At 39.1% G+C, this 14,237-nt stretch overlaps 1 protein-coding gene across 7 annotated transcripts in view; it reads right to left on the bottom strand.

Moving 5' to 3' along the window:
- The window catches only part of BEND2 (BEN domain containing 2), a 132,074-nt gene that overhangs the window by 86,740 nt on the left and 31,097 nt on the right, over positions 1–14,237 (bottom strand). For all 7 annotated transcript variants that reach the window (XR_012381054.1, XM_073902034.1, XM_073902033.1 and 4 more), the window contains 4 exons: positions 7,403–7,510; positions 4,283–4,423; positions 2,282–2,482; positions 989–1,110 (listed from right to left, as the gene is read on the bottom strand). Coding sequence is in view for 6 of the 7 variants with exons in the window: in XM_073902034.1 (XP_073758135.1) it covers positions 989–1,110; positions 2,282–2,482; positions 4,283–4,423; positions 7,403–7,510 (572 nt within the window). In the remaining variant the exon portion in view is untranslated. The remainder of the gene's footprint in view (positions 1–988; positions 1,111–2,281; positions 2,483–4,282; positions 4,424–7,402; positions 7,511–14,237) is intronic.

Below are 14,237 nucleotides of genomic sequence, written 5' to 3'. Positions count from 1 at the left end.
GTGTTGCTGGTCCGCGGACCCACTTTGAGTGGCAAGGACCCGTCCCTCTCCTAGTCAAGCACACAGCAGGTATTTGGCAGATGCCAAATTCTGACGCCTAAGCAAATATGCAAATTACCATTTTCCAGGCGGTATCATAATTTTACATTCAAATGTTTAGGGTGCAATTTTTGTAGGATATAAAAGGGAATGTGAAAAATAAGCAGATTTGGTTTCACACAGATGGTGCTTGAGCTATCACTGAAATCAAGCCGTTCACTAGGAAAACATAAGCTCAGCTACAGATATTCTTGGCAAAGTTTCCATGCACTTACTCTAGAGATGCAGGACTGGCTGGACATGGCGAGAATAACATGCGGTTTTCAGAGAGGTGGGCAGAAATGAGAAATTGTTAAGTTAAATGCTTCAACAGGAGAAGGCAGTAGACATGACTCTCTCCCCTGCTGGCCCATTCGTGTTAAAAAAAAAAAAAATCTCTAATGCACTTTCAAGACAGAATGGATGTGAGAAAAGCCAGATTCCTGTTTGCCATGGAACTATAGAAAGTATAAGGTATCGGCAGTAGCCAAACCTCACGGCCAGCATGACGTCCGCCAGGTTCTGCCGTCACTGAGGGCAGACAAGGACAGAAGCTCCTGCCTTCACTCCCGTACCACAGTCTGCTCTTCTCTGCGGTACTCAGTGAGATACTGAAAAAGATTTGCCAAACATCTCTGGAGCTGAAAACTCTTTCCTGGTATACCCCATGGCTTCAAATATACTGATTATAACACTCCATTTGATTTATTTTCTCTTTAGGATATTTGTATGGAGCATAAATGTCAAAGAGTAAAATAAATAGGCAGAGACCATACACTGCCCCTAAATTAAATAAACAAGATTTTGAGCACATGGCTTGAAGATCCTGTGTGTCATGCTCTTCACTTGGGAATTGTATACAGTATGCACTGATACAGCAGTGACCATATTTAAATAAAAAATAACTTACTGGTGTTGTTGTGGCTTCGGCACATAAACAATAGATCAGAGAATTGATATCGGCAATACAGGTTTTCCAGTCTTTTCCACATTCACGCAAATCATGGTTGGGAAAATTTGTTGCCAGATATTCTGCAAATAGCGAAAGCATTCATGAAAATTTTTTAAAAAGAAAAAAAACCCAAAGAATTGACAAGACATTTTTTTATTGAAAATACTGACATTTTCTATTTTGAATTGCTGCTCTTTTCTCTCTTTCTGAGAGTTGAGAAATTCTACTCAAAGAGGATGCTTTGCTGAATATCTCACTTCTAATGTGCAATTCCCCTATAAAACACTGACGTAGGGAGCCACTAAGGAGGTTTTCGTGCTTTTATTAAACTAAGAACAGATACTAAATTTAAATCTTAGCCGGAAAGGCTGAGAAGTGATGAGGTTATGGGACTTTTAAAAAAAAGTGTGTAACAGAAAGTCAATATTTCTGGGTGCTAATGCCATTGAATAACCCTGTGGATATATTAAAACTAAAAAGGAAACCTGTAAGCAGAAAATGGTGTTATTGCCAATATTCTTAGACCAGGGTATATTTATTTGTGCACACTACATGTCTACTATCTTCCCCAGAAGAAGCTATTCCTTCGGCCTAGAGTACCCTTCCTATTTATCTAGCTAAGGATTCCAAATCTAGCTCAAGTGTTTTGTCCCTAGTAAGCCTCCCTTAATGCCCTCAAAGTAGTTGCTCTGCTCTCTGAGCTTCTACAACATTACCGCCCTGGATTGGGATTGATCTGTTTCCCTCAAAAGTCCCTTTCTAGACTGTGAACTCCTTGAGGGCAGAAATATTTATTTGTTGTTGTAGTCTCAGTGCCCATGAGTTCTACAACCTTCATCCAAATCTCTGGAAGGCGGGAAGGCAGGAGGCCAAAATGGATTAATCATGACATTCTATTTCTGTGTTGCCAGTTAGTAGCACCGAAGTGTGTTTTATTCTCCTGCATTTTTTTTTTTTTGGCTTTTTCTTTATTTTTTAGTACCAAGCTTGGGCACTGAAGAATTGACTTAGTTCTAGCCATAAGCAGCTATAATCAATAAAGCTCGTTTTATTCCATTAGTCTATGGACAAATGGCATTCTTTACAAGTTGCTACCCATTATGTAATGTTAAATTGTAAAATCAGGGTCAGGCAGGTGAAAAACAGCTCTAAGATTTACACAGACTTGATCATTATCTCTTAAACTACCAATAACATTCATCAGATGACCAAATGATGATAAAAACAAGATTTCATAATGACTTTACATACCTCTTATTGCAGCCATTTTGTTTGGGTCTAGAGGTTGGCGGCCTTGGGAATTAAAACCTACCCAGCTGTGCATCAGAATTTCCTTGGAGAACAAAACATGAACCAAGTAGCGGGCTGCATGCCTAGGATGGCTCTTCTTTTGTGCAGTCACCAAATTAATATTAAGCACCCTGACATTCCTTCTCGGATCACCAAGATAGCCTTTTAAAACACAGGGAAAAAGTAAAATCTTTGTTTTCTCATGCAAGGCTACCATGAAAGTGCCCAAGAAAATTAAACTAATTGATTTCTAATTCACTAATTTTTCTTTTAAGATTTTATTTATCTATTTGACAGAGAGAGAGACAGCAAGAGAGGAAAAACAAGCAGGGGGAGTGGGAGAGGGAGAAGCAGGCCTCCCGCTGAGCAGGGAGCCCAATGCGGGGCTCGATCCCAGGACCCTGGGATCATGACCTGAGCTGAAGGCAGATGCTTAACAACTGAGCCACCCAGGCGCCCCCAGAGCCAGTTTTTAAATCTGTTTATAAGCCAAGTGCTCTGAACCATTAATCTGCTAATGCCTTCTATTCTTTTTGCTATTTCTTCTTTTTTAAACACAAAACTGAAATCATACTTTATATATAGTCTGCATCCTGCTTTTTCGGTTACCATTCTATTTTGAGCATTTCTCCATTTTCTTTAGTTCTTTTTCAAGTCAGCATTCCTATCTTCATGATTTTCCTGACAGGTGACGTTTATGTTGCACTTAGGTTCTAAGCATTGTGTTAAGAGCTTACAATGAATTATTCCATTTGAGCCTCACAATTCTATGAAATAGGTACCATGATTTTTGTTACTTCACAGAGGAAGAAACAAATACTTAGGTTAGAGAAGTGGCTGAAGATCACATGGTTAGTAAGACACAGAGCTGGGATTTGAACCCAGACAGTCTGACTCGGGAGCCCCTGCTCTTAACCATTATGCTTTACTGTTTCATACACCATGGATATACCAGGAGTTACTTAACTAACTCCCTATGGCTGCTTATTTGGTTGTTTCCAATTTTCCATGATTCTGTAAAGAACATTCCTGTACCAAAATTTAAATACAAATCTTTTTTATTGATTAAATCTTCAGATATTAGTGGGATTACTGAGTCAACTGGCATAAATACCTTTACGGATTTTTATTCAAATTACCTTTCAGAAAGTTTTCACCAGCGTTTACTTCTAACAACAGCATATCATAGTGCCCATTTAGTAACAAAGAGCACAATTTTTGAGGGTTTTTTTCTAGTTTGCCTAACAAAACAATTTAAAAGAAAAGCATCTCCTCTAGGACAGGAGTCAGCAAACTACGGTCCCCAGGCCAATCCCAACACCAGTCTGTGTAAAGCGAGTTACCCTGGCACACAGCCACACCCATCCATCTACCTACATCTGGGGCTGCTTTCATGTGACAGCAGCAGAGCGGAGTAGTTGTGACAGACACCAGATGGCCCACAGAGCCCAAAATAGTTCCTATCTAGCCCTTTACTGAAAAAGTTTGCTGAGCCCTGTGCTAGAATATTAATAAGAGAATAGCTACTTAGAAGTAGAGACACAAAGGAACCATAAAATATTGGGAAGGTTTGCCCTTAGAAACCACGGAACTTAGGGTCCCCTCCTCTCTGCTACTGTGGCTTGGCAGGCAATACAGGAGGCTGTGAAAAAACATGAGCTTTAAGTCAGAGAGGACCGAGTGTTCCAGAACTGCCACTCACCCGCTCTGTGACTTTGAGAATGGGAGTAATAAAAATACCTACTTATGGAGTCATTTGAATGTTAATAGAGAAGCGACATGTCAGTTGATTAGCACAGTGCCTTGTACATAACACTCAATAAATATTACCCATTATGATTAAGATAACCTAAAACCAACCCTTAAAATAGGAAACAAAAAGCTTCCATTAGCCTGTATCAAGGATGGTGAAGAATATCGGTTAAATGGCACTACTTGTAGTATGTGTCATTTCACACTCACCAAAACCGGAAGGGATGCAGGAAGATGATGAGACAGAATCTTGGCTCTTGTCCTTTTCCAATACAGCTGGGTAATTCATTATTTCAGGGACGTTTTCCACGCTGTTTTCTGCTTTTACCAATATTTCTACAGGTAAAAGTGCTGAAAGAAAAGGAACCTCAACTGCAAATTCACTACCCAGCAAACTATCATTCAGGTGTGAAAGGGAAACAAACACATTCTCAAAGAAAACTAATGTTTGTCACTAGCAGACCTACTCTTAAAGAGTGGCTAAAGGAAGATCATCAAACAGAAAGGTTATGATGACAGAAAGAATCCTGGAGCATCAGGAAGGAAAAGAGAACAACAGAAATAGCAGAAGTATGCATGAAGAGAAACTTGATCATTCATTCAGTGTAAAATCGAACAGCTACGTTGGAAAACAGTTTGGCAGCTTCTTATAAAACTAAATCTTCAATTATCACATGACACAGCAATTTCACTCTTGGACATTTATCCCAGAGAAATAAAAGCTCATGATATGACACAAAAGCCTGCACATGAGTGTTCTTAGCTTTATTCATAATAGCCAAAACCACAAACAACGCAGATGTCCTTCAACAGATGAATGGTTAAACAAACGGTGGTAAATCCAATACCATAGAATACCATTCAATAATAAAAAGAAATAAAGAACAGAAGAGGCAGAAATATGGATGAATATAATACAATCATGAGTTTTATAAATCATCCATGATGACGGAAACGAAAATGAAAACACCATCTGACATCCAAGACAGTAAGTTAAAAGTGAGGAGGGCAAAGGAAACTAAGTGGAATTAAAATTTCAACACTTCATTCCAAGTGGTAAAATGCTGATACCAGTAGACTGTGGTAAGTCACATACATAAATAATAACATCCAGAGCAACCACCAGGAAAATTATATATAGCAATATATTCCTAAATAAAGCAATATATTCAAAAACATAAATAAAGATGGAACACCAGAAAATGTTCAGGTAACCCACAGGAAGGCAAAAAAAGATAAACAAAAAAAGAATGAGAGGGGCATCTGGCCGGCCCAGTCAGTAGGTCATGCTGCTCTTGGTCTCGGGGTCATGAGTTCAAGCCCCACATTGGGAGTAGAGATTACTTTAAAAAATTAATTTAATAAACTTTAAAAAAAGTAATGAGAATAGGAAACAAAAAGAAATATAATAAAACGGGAGACTTAGGTCTATGATATCAATAATTATCTTAAATGTAGTTAACCTAACCATATCAATTAAATGGCAGCAAGTGATAATGTGGATAAAAAAAGATCAACTAGGTGGTGTTTACAAGAAACTCTACAAATTCAATTACATAGGTAGCTTGAAAGTAAAAGGATGGGAAAGCATATACCATGCAAACATTAGTCCAGAAAAAAGCAGAGTAGTTGTGTTTACATCAGATAAAGCAGATTTCAGAGCACAGAAATTTACTACAAACAAATAAAAATGAAAAGATCAACCCCGAGGAAGACAATGATTCTCAACATACCAAACGACAAATCCTCAAAATACATGAAGCAAAACCTGAAAGAGCTGAAAGGAGAAATAATCAAATCCATAATTAAAGTTGAGGATCTCACATTCCCCCCTCTATCAGCAACCGGTGGAACAACCAGACCAAAAATCAACAAGGATACAGAAGATCTGAACAACACACTCAACCAACAAGATCCTCATTATAGAACGTTCCACCCAACAAAAAGAGAATACCTATTTTTTTCAAATGCCAAGGGAGCGAATGTGTCCTCCTTGCCAGGTACTATGTGCAAAGTTCAAATGCCTATGGATGGTTCACCAAGACAAACCACATCCTAGACCAGAGGAAAAAAATCTCAACAAATTTAAAAGAAAAGGTATCATACAGAGTATATTTTCTGACCATAACAATCAAATTAGAAATCAATAATAGAAAGACAATAGAAAGTTTCCAAAGAAGTAATAAAATACCTAGGACTTAATGAAAATACAACACATCAAAATATAACTAAGGCAGTATTGAAAGTGAAATCTACAGCACTAAATTCTTGTATTAGAAAAGAGGACAGTTCTGAATCTATAATCTAAATTCCTACACCAAAAACTAAGAAAAGAAAAAGCAAAATAAACCTCAAATAAGCAAAAAGAATGAAATAATAAAGAGCAGAAATCAATGAAATGGAAAATATGACAACAACAGGAAATCAGTGAAACAAAAAGCTGGTGCCTCAAAAAGATTAATAAAGCTAATAAAGCTCTAAAAAGAATGACAAAAGGAAAAAGATGACACAAATCATCGATATCAGGAATGAAACAAGTTATCCATCACCCATCAAAAGGATAATAGGGAATACAACAAACCACTTTACATTCATAAATTTGATAACTTAGAAGAGTTGAATCAATTCCGCCAAAGTTACATAGACCAAAACTCAACCAAGATGACATAAATTTCTAAATAGTCCTATAACCATCAAAAGACATTAAATTTGCAATTAAAAGCCTTCAGAAAAGGAATCTACAGGCCCAGATGATTTTACTAGAGATTTTTTACCAAACATTTAAAAAATTAACACCAATTTCTCATATACTCTTCCATAAAATGGTATACAATTATAAAGGAGGAGAGAACACATTAGCCCTTGAATGGGTTAGAGATGAAGCCAGGGAAGGAAAGACATATGACATGGTTATAAACAGGCAACGAGGGGGTTCCTGGAAGTAAAGGGACAGTTCTGTATCATGACTATGCTGGTGAACAGCTGAACGCAAACATGTTACAAATGTGCAGAGCTCTAAACACACACGCACACATACAAATGAATACAACTAAAGCTGGGGACATATGAATAGATGTGTAGATTGTACTGATGTCAAAATCCTAGTTGTGATATTTTACTCTATTTTTGCAAAAGATTAGCCTTGGGAGAAATTTGGTTAAGGGTACACCAGATCTCTCTGTATTAACTTCATGCACTACATGTGATTCTGAAATATCTCCAAATGAAAAATCTAATTTTGAAAAAACTATCACTAAAAATTCATATTAAGAATGTTGATGAACCTAAATTAGAGAGTGCTACTTATAATATGTATCATTTCAAACTCACCAAAACCAGGAGCGAGAAAGTAAGTTTCTGAGTCAGTATCTTGGTCGCTGTCATGTTTCATTAAAGTTGGGGAACTCATTGTCTCGGAACTCACTTCTACGCTGGATTCTGTTTGAAAAACATTTTGATCAGGAAAACATTTTTAAGTGCTGCAAGACAAGAAATCTCAACAGTGATTTTTCCATCAGGTGAAACTATCTTCTAAGAATGAAGCAGAAATAGAGGGGCAGAGCAAGATGGCGGAGGTGTAGGAGAACTGGATTTTGTCTGGTCCCGGGAATTCAGCTGGATAGGGATCAAATCATTCTGAACACCCACAAACTCAACAGGAGATCGAAGAAAAGAATAGCAACAACTCTCTGAACAGAAAAGCGACCACTTTCTGGAAGTGCAGGGGAGGGGGCCTCCATCGGCTGCTCCTGGCAAGTGATAGAGCAGCGGAACACAAAATCAGAACTTTTAAGAAATCTGATCTGCTGAGGGAGGTTGCTCCAGTGGCTAATTGCGGGGTGGAACCCTCACGGGGAGAGTGTGGTCTCAGGACCCTCGGGGTCACAGAAAGACAGGGGGTGCCTGAGTGCGGCAGAGCTCCCAGGTATCGGAGCAGGGAAGCCGGCTGCAGAGAGGAGCCGAGGAGTGGGCTCTAAGCTCGGGGTTGCCATAAACTGTGATCCCCGGCACAGTCGGGCCACTGCTCCTCCAGCAGGGACCCAACAAGCGGCAGATCCGGGGAGACTCCCTTCCTCCCCGGGGAGGAGCGGTGCGGGAGCACACCGCAGGGATCTGCTGGGCTTGGAGACTCCACACGGATAGGGTGCCAGAGATAGAAATGCTGGGACACAGGCCAGGTGAGAACGGAGTGCTGCCGGAGACCGGGGACACGGGAGTGATCAACTGCTTTTCTCTGGGGGCGCATTGAGGAGTAGGGCCCCGAGTTCTTGGCTCCTCCGGGGCGGAGATTGGGAGGCCGCCATTTTCACTCTTGTCCTCCAAAGCTGTACTGAGGGGTGCCTGGGTGGCTCAGTCCTTGAGCGTCTGCCTTCAGCTCGGGTCATGATCCCAGGGTCCTGGGATCGAGCCCCGCATCGGGCTCCCTGCTCCATGTGAAGCCTGCTTCTCCCTCTACCACTCCCTCTGCTTGTGTTCCCTCTCTCGCTATGTCTCTGTCAAATAAATAAAATCTTAAAAAAAAAAAAAAAAACCTGTACGGAAAGCTTGCAAGGAACAAAAGCTCCCGAGAGCAAAATTGAGCGGATTACTGAGCCCGGACAGCAAGGGCGGGGCAATTCCGCCTCCGGCAAAGACATTTGGGAACCACAGCAACAGGCCCCTCCCCCAGGAGATCAGCAAGAACAGCCAGCCAAGACCAAGTTTACCGATCAATGAGAACGGCCGAACTCCAGCACTAGGGGAATACTGCACATAGAATTCATAGCTTTTTTACCATGGTTCTTTAGTCTTTCAAAGTTATTTTTTTAACTGTCTTTTCTTTTTTTTTTTTGAATTTTAATTTTTTCCTTTTTCAACCAACATCTTATCAATCCCTTTTTTAAAAAACTATTTTTTAATTTTCATTTTTAGAGTCATATTCTATCCCGTCATAGTAGTTACCCTTATTTTTGGTATATATATATAAGTTCTTCTCTCCTTAAAATTTTGAGATACAGTTTCTTCTAACAGATCAAAATATACCCTAAATCCCTAGTGTATGGCTTTGTTCTAGTCTACTGCCTGATCACATTCTCTCCCATTTTTTTTTAAATCCTCTTCTTTCTTTTTTCAACCAACTTCTTATCTTATCAATTCCTTTTATAAAATCTTTTATAATTTTCATCTTTACATCATATTCCATCCCTTCACCATATTAACCCTTATTTTTGTACATATATAAGTTTTTCTTTCATTAAAATTTTGGGAGGCACTTTCTAACAAACCAAAATACGCCCAAAATCTAGTGTGTTGCACTGATCTATGCCTCAGCCTGATCATATTTGATCATATTCTGTTATTTCTGTTTTGTTTTTGTTTGTTTTACCTTTTTCTTTTTCTTTTTTTTTTTCTTTTTCTTTTTTCTCTCTTTCCCTTTCTTTTCCCCCGGTTTCAGATCCCATCTGATTTGTTTAGTATATATTTTCTGGGGACATTGTTAACCTGTTAGCATTTTGTTCTCTCATCTATTCTCCTCTGGACAAAATGACAACACGGAAAAAATCACCTCAACAAAAAGAACAAGAAGCAGTACTGACTGCCACGGACCTAATCAATATGGACATTAGTAAGATGTTGGAACTAGAGTTCAGAATGATGATTTTAAAAATACTACCTGGGCTTGAAAAAGCATGGAATATATTAGAGAAACCCTTTCTGGAGAAATAAAAGAACTAAAATCTAAACAAGTTGAAATCAAAAAGACTATTAATGAGGTGCAATCAAAAATGGAGGCTCTGACTGCTACGATAAATGAGGTAGAAGAGAGAATTAGTGATATAGAAGACCAAATGATGGAAAATAAAGAAGCTGAGAAAAAGAGAGATAAACAACTACAGGATCACGAGGGCAGAATTCAAGAGATAAGCGATACGATAAGGTGAAACAACATTAGAATAATTGGGATCCCAGAAGAAGAAGAAAGAGAGAGAGGGGCAGAAGGTATATTGGAACAAATTATAGCAGAGAACTTCCCTAATGTGGGGAAGGAAACAGGCATCAAAATCCAGGAGGCACAGAGAACCTCTCTCAAAATCAATAAAAATAGGTCAACACCCCAACATCTAATAGTAAAGCTTACGAGTTTCAGAGAGAAAGAGAAAATCCTGAAAGCAGCTCAGGAGAAGAGATCTGTAACCTACAATGGTAGAAACATTAGACTGGCAACAGACCTATCCACAGAGACCTGGCAGGCCAGAAAGGACAGGCATGATATATTCAGAGCACTAAATGAGAAAAATATGCAGCCAAGAATACTATAGCCAGCTAGGCTGTCATTGAAAATAGAAGGAGAGATAAAAAGCTTCCAGGACAAACAAAAACTAAAGGAATTTGCAAACACGAAACCAGCCCTACAAGAAATATTGAAAGGGGTCCTCTAAGCAAAGAGAGAGCCTAAAAGTAACAGACCAGAAAAGAACACAGACAATATACAGTAACAGTCACCTTACAGGCAATACAATGGCACTAAATTCATACCTTTCAATAGTTACCCTGAATGTAAATGGGCTAAATGCCCCAATCAAAAGACACAGGCTGTCAGACTGGATAAAAAAACAAGACCCATCGACATGCTGTCTGCAAGAGACTCATTTTAGACCCAAAGACACCCCCACATTGAAAGTCAGGGGGTGGAAAACCATTTACCATGCTAATGGACACCAAAAGAAAGCTGGGGTGGCAATCCTTCTATCAGACAAATTAGATTTTAAACCAAAGACTGTAATAAGAGATGAGGAAGGACACTATATCATACTTAAAGGGTCTGCCCAACAAGAATATCTAACAATTGTAAATATCTATGCCCCTAACATGGGAGGGCCAATTATATAAGCCAATTAATAACAAAGCAAAGAAACACATCGACAACAATACAATAATAGGAGGGGACTTTAACACCCCCCTCACTGAAATGGACAGATCATCTAAGCAAAAGATCAACAAGGAAATAAAGACTTTAAATGAGACACTGGACCAAATGGACTTCGCAGATATATTCAGAACATTCCATCCCAAAGCAACAGAATACACATTCTTCTCTAGGGCCCATGGAACATTCTCCAGAATTGATCACATCCTAGTTCACAAATCAGGTCTCAACCAGTACCAAAAGATTGGGATCATTCCCTGCATATTTTCAGACCACAGTGCTTTGAAACTAGAACTCAATCACAAGAGGAAAGTCGGAAAGAACTCAAATACATGGAGGCTAAAGAGCATCCTACAAAAGAATGAACGGGTCAACCAGGAAATTAAAGAAGAATTTCATGGAAACAAATGAAAATGAAAACACAACTGTTCAAAAACTTTGGGATACAGCAAAGGCCAGCCCTAAGAGGAAAGTATATAGCAATACAAGCCCTTCTCAAGAAACAAGAAAGGTCTCAAACCCAAACCTAACCCTACACCTAAAGGAGCTGGAGAAAGAACAGCAAATAAAGCCTAAACCCAACAGGAGAAGAGAAATAATAAAGATCAGAGCAGAAATCATTGAAATAGAAACCAAAAGAACAATAGTACAGATCAATGAAACTAGGAGGTGGTTCTTTGAAAGAATTAACAAGATTGATAAACCCCTGGCCAGACTTATCAAAAAGAAAAGAGAAATGACCCAAATCAACAAAATCATGAATGAAAGAGGAGAGATCACAACCAACACCAAAGAAATACAAACAATTATAAGAACATATTATGAGCAACTATATGTCAGCAGATTAGATCATCTGAAAGAAATGGATGCATTCCTAGAGATGTATCAACTACCAAAACTGAACCAGGAAGAAATAGAAAACCTGAACAGGCCTATAACCACTAAGGAAATGGAACCAGTCCTCAAAAATCTCCCAACAAATAAGAGCCCAGGGCCAGATGGCTTCCCAGGGGAATTCTACCAAACATTTAAAGAAGAATTAATACCTATTCCTCTGAAACTGTTCCAAAAAATAGAAATGGAAGGAAAACTTCCAAACTCATTTTATGAGGCCAGCATTACCTTGATCCCAACACCAGACAAAGACCCCATCAAAAAGGACAATTACAGACCAATATCCTTGATGAACCTGGATGCAAAAATTCTCACCAAAATACTAGCCAATAGGATCCAACAGTACATTAAAAGGATTATTCACCACGACCAAGTGGGATTTATCCCTGGGCTGCAAGGTTGGTTCAACGTGTGCAAATCAATCAATGTGATACAATACATTAATAAAAAAAAGAACAAGAACCATATGGTCCTCTCAATAGATGCAGAAAAAGCATTTGACAAAGTACAGCATCCTTTCTTGATCAAAACTCTTCAGAGTATAGGGATAGAGGGTACATACCTCAATACCATAAAACCATCTATGAAAAACCCACAGCGAATATCATTCTCAATAGGGAAAAACTGAGAGCTTTTCCCCTAAGGTCAGGAACGCGGCAGGGATGTCCACTCTCACCACTGCTATTCAACATAGTATTAGAAGTCCTAGCCACAGCAATCAGACAACAAAAAGAAATCAAAGGCATCCGGATCGGCAAAGAAGTCAAACTCTCACTCTTTGCAGATGATATGATACTTTATGTGGAAAACCCAAAAGACTCCACCCCAAAACTGCTAGAACTCATCCAGGAATTCAGTAAATTGGCAGGATATGAAATCAATGCACAGAAATCAGTGGCATTCCTATACACCAACAACAAGACAGAAGAAAGAGAAATTAAGGAGTTGATCTCATTTAAAATTGCACCCAAAACCATAAGATACCTAGGAATAAATCTAACCAAAGAGGCAAAGAATCTGTGCTCCGAAAACTATAAAATACTCATGAAAGAAATTGAGGAAGACACAAAGAAATGGAAAAACGTTCCATGCTCTTAGATTGGAAGAATAAATATTGTGAAGATGTCAATGCTACCTAGAGCAATCTACACATTCAATGCAATCCCCATCAAAATACCATCCACTTTTTTCAAAGAAATGGAACAAATAATCCTAAAATTTGTATGGAACCAGAAAAGACCCCGAATAGCCAGAGGAATGTTAAAAAAGAAAAGCAAAGCTGGCGGCATCACAATTCCGGACTTCAAGCTCTATTACAAAATTGTCATCATCAAGACAGTATGGTCCTGGCACAAGAACAGACACACAGAGCAATGGAACAGAATCGAGAGCCCAGAAATGGACCCTCAACTCTATGGTCGACTAATCTTCGACAAAGCAGGAAAGAATGTCCAATGGCAAAAAGACAGTCTCTTCAACAAATGGTGTTGGGAAAACTGGACAGCCACATGCAGAAGAATGAGACTGGACCATTTCCTTACACCACACACAAAAATAGACTCCAAATGGATGAAAGACCTAAATGTGAGACAAGATCCATCAAAATCCTAAAGGAGAACACAGGCAGCAACCTCTTCGACCTCAGCCGCAGCAACTTCTTCCTAGGAACATCGCCAAAGGCAAGGGAAGCAAGGGCAAAAATGAACTATTGGGATTTCATCAAGATAAAAAGCTTTTGCACAGTAAAAGAAACAGTCCACAAAACCAAAAGACAGCTAAAAGAATGGGAAAAGATATTTGCAAATGACATATCAGATAAAGGGCTAGTATCCAATATCTATAAAGAACTTATCAAACTCAACACCCAAGGAACAAATGATCCAATCAAGAAATGGGCAGAAGACATGAATAGACATTTCTGCAAAAACGACATTCAAATGGCCAACAGACACATGAAAAAGTGCTCCACATTGCTCGGCATCAGGGAAATCCAAATCAAAACCTCGATGTGATATCACCTCACACCAGTCAGAATGGCTAAAATTAACAAGTCAGGAAACAACAGATGTTGGCGGGGATGTGGAGAAAGGGGAACCCTCCTACACTGTTGGTGGGAGTGCAAGCTGGTGCAGCCACTCTGGAAAACAGTATGGAGGTTCTTCAAAAAGTTGAAAATAGAGCTACCCTACGATCCAGCAATTGCACTACTGGGCATTTACCCCAAAGATACAAATGTAGGGATCCGAAGGAATACGTGCACCCCGATGTTTATCACAGCAATGCCCACAATAGCCAAACTGTGAAAGAGCCAAGATGTCCATCGACAGATGAATGGATAAAGAAGATGTGGTGTATATATATATA

Source organism: Callorhinus ursinus, unplaced genomic scaffold (genome assembly GCF_003265705.2).
Source record: "Callorhinus ursinus isolate GAN/ISIS: 27379988/994484 unplaced genomic scaffold, GSC_fseal_2.0 scaffold16, whole genome shotgun sequence".
Classification (NCBI taxonomy): Eukaryota; Metazoa; Chordata; class Mammalia; order Carnivora; family Otariidae; genus Callorhinus; species Callorhinus ursinus.
The sequence above is the reverse complement of the archived record's forward strand: the minus strand, read 5'-3'. Positions and strand labels throughout refer to the sequence as shown.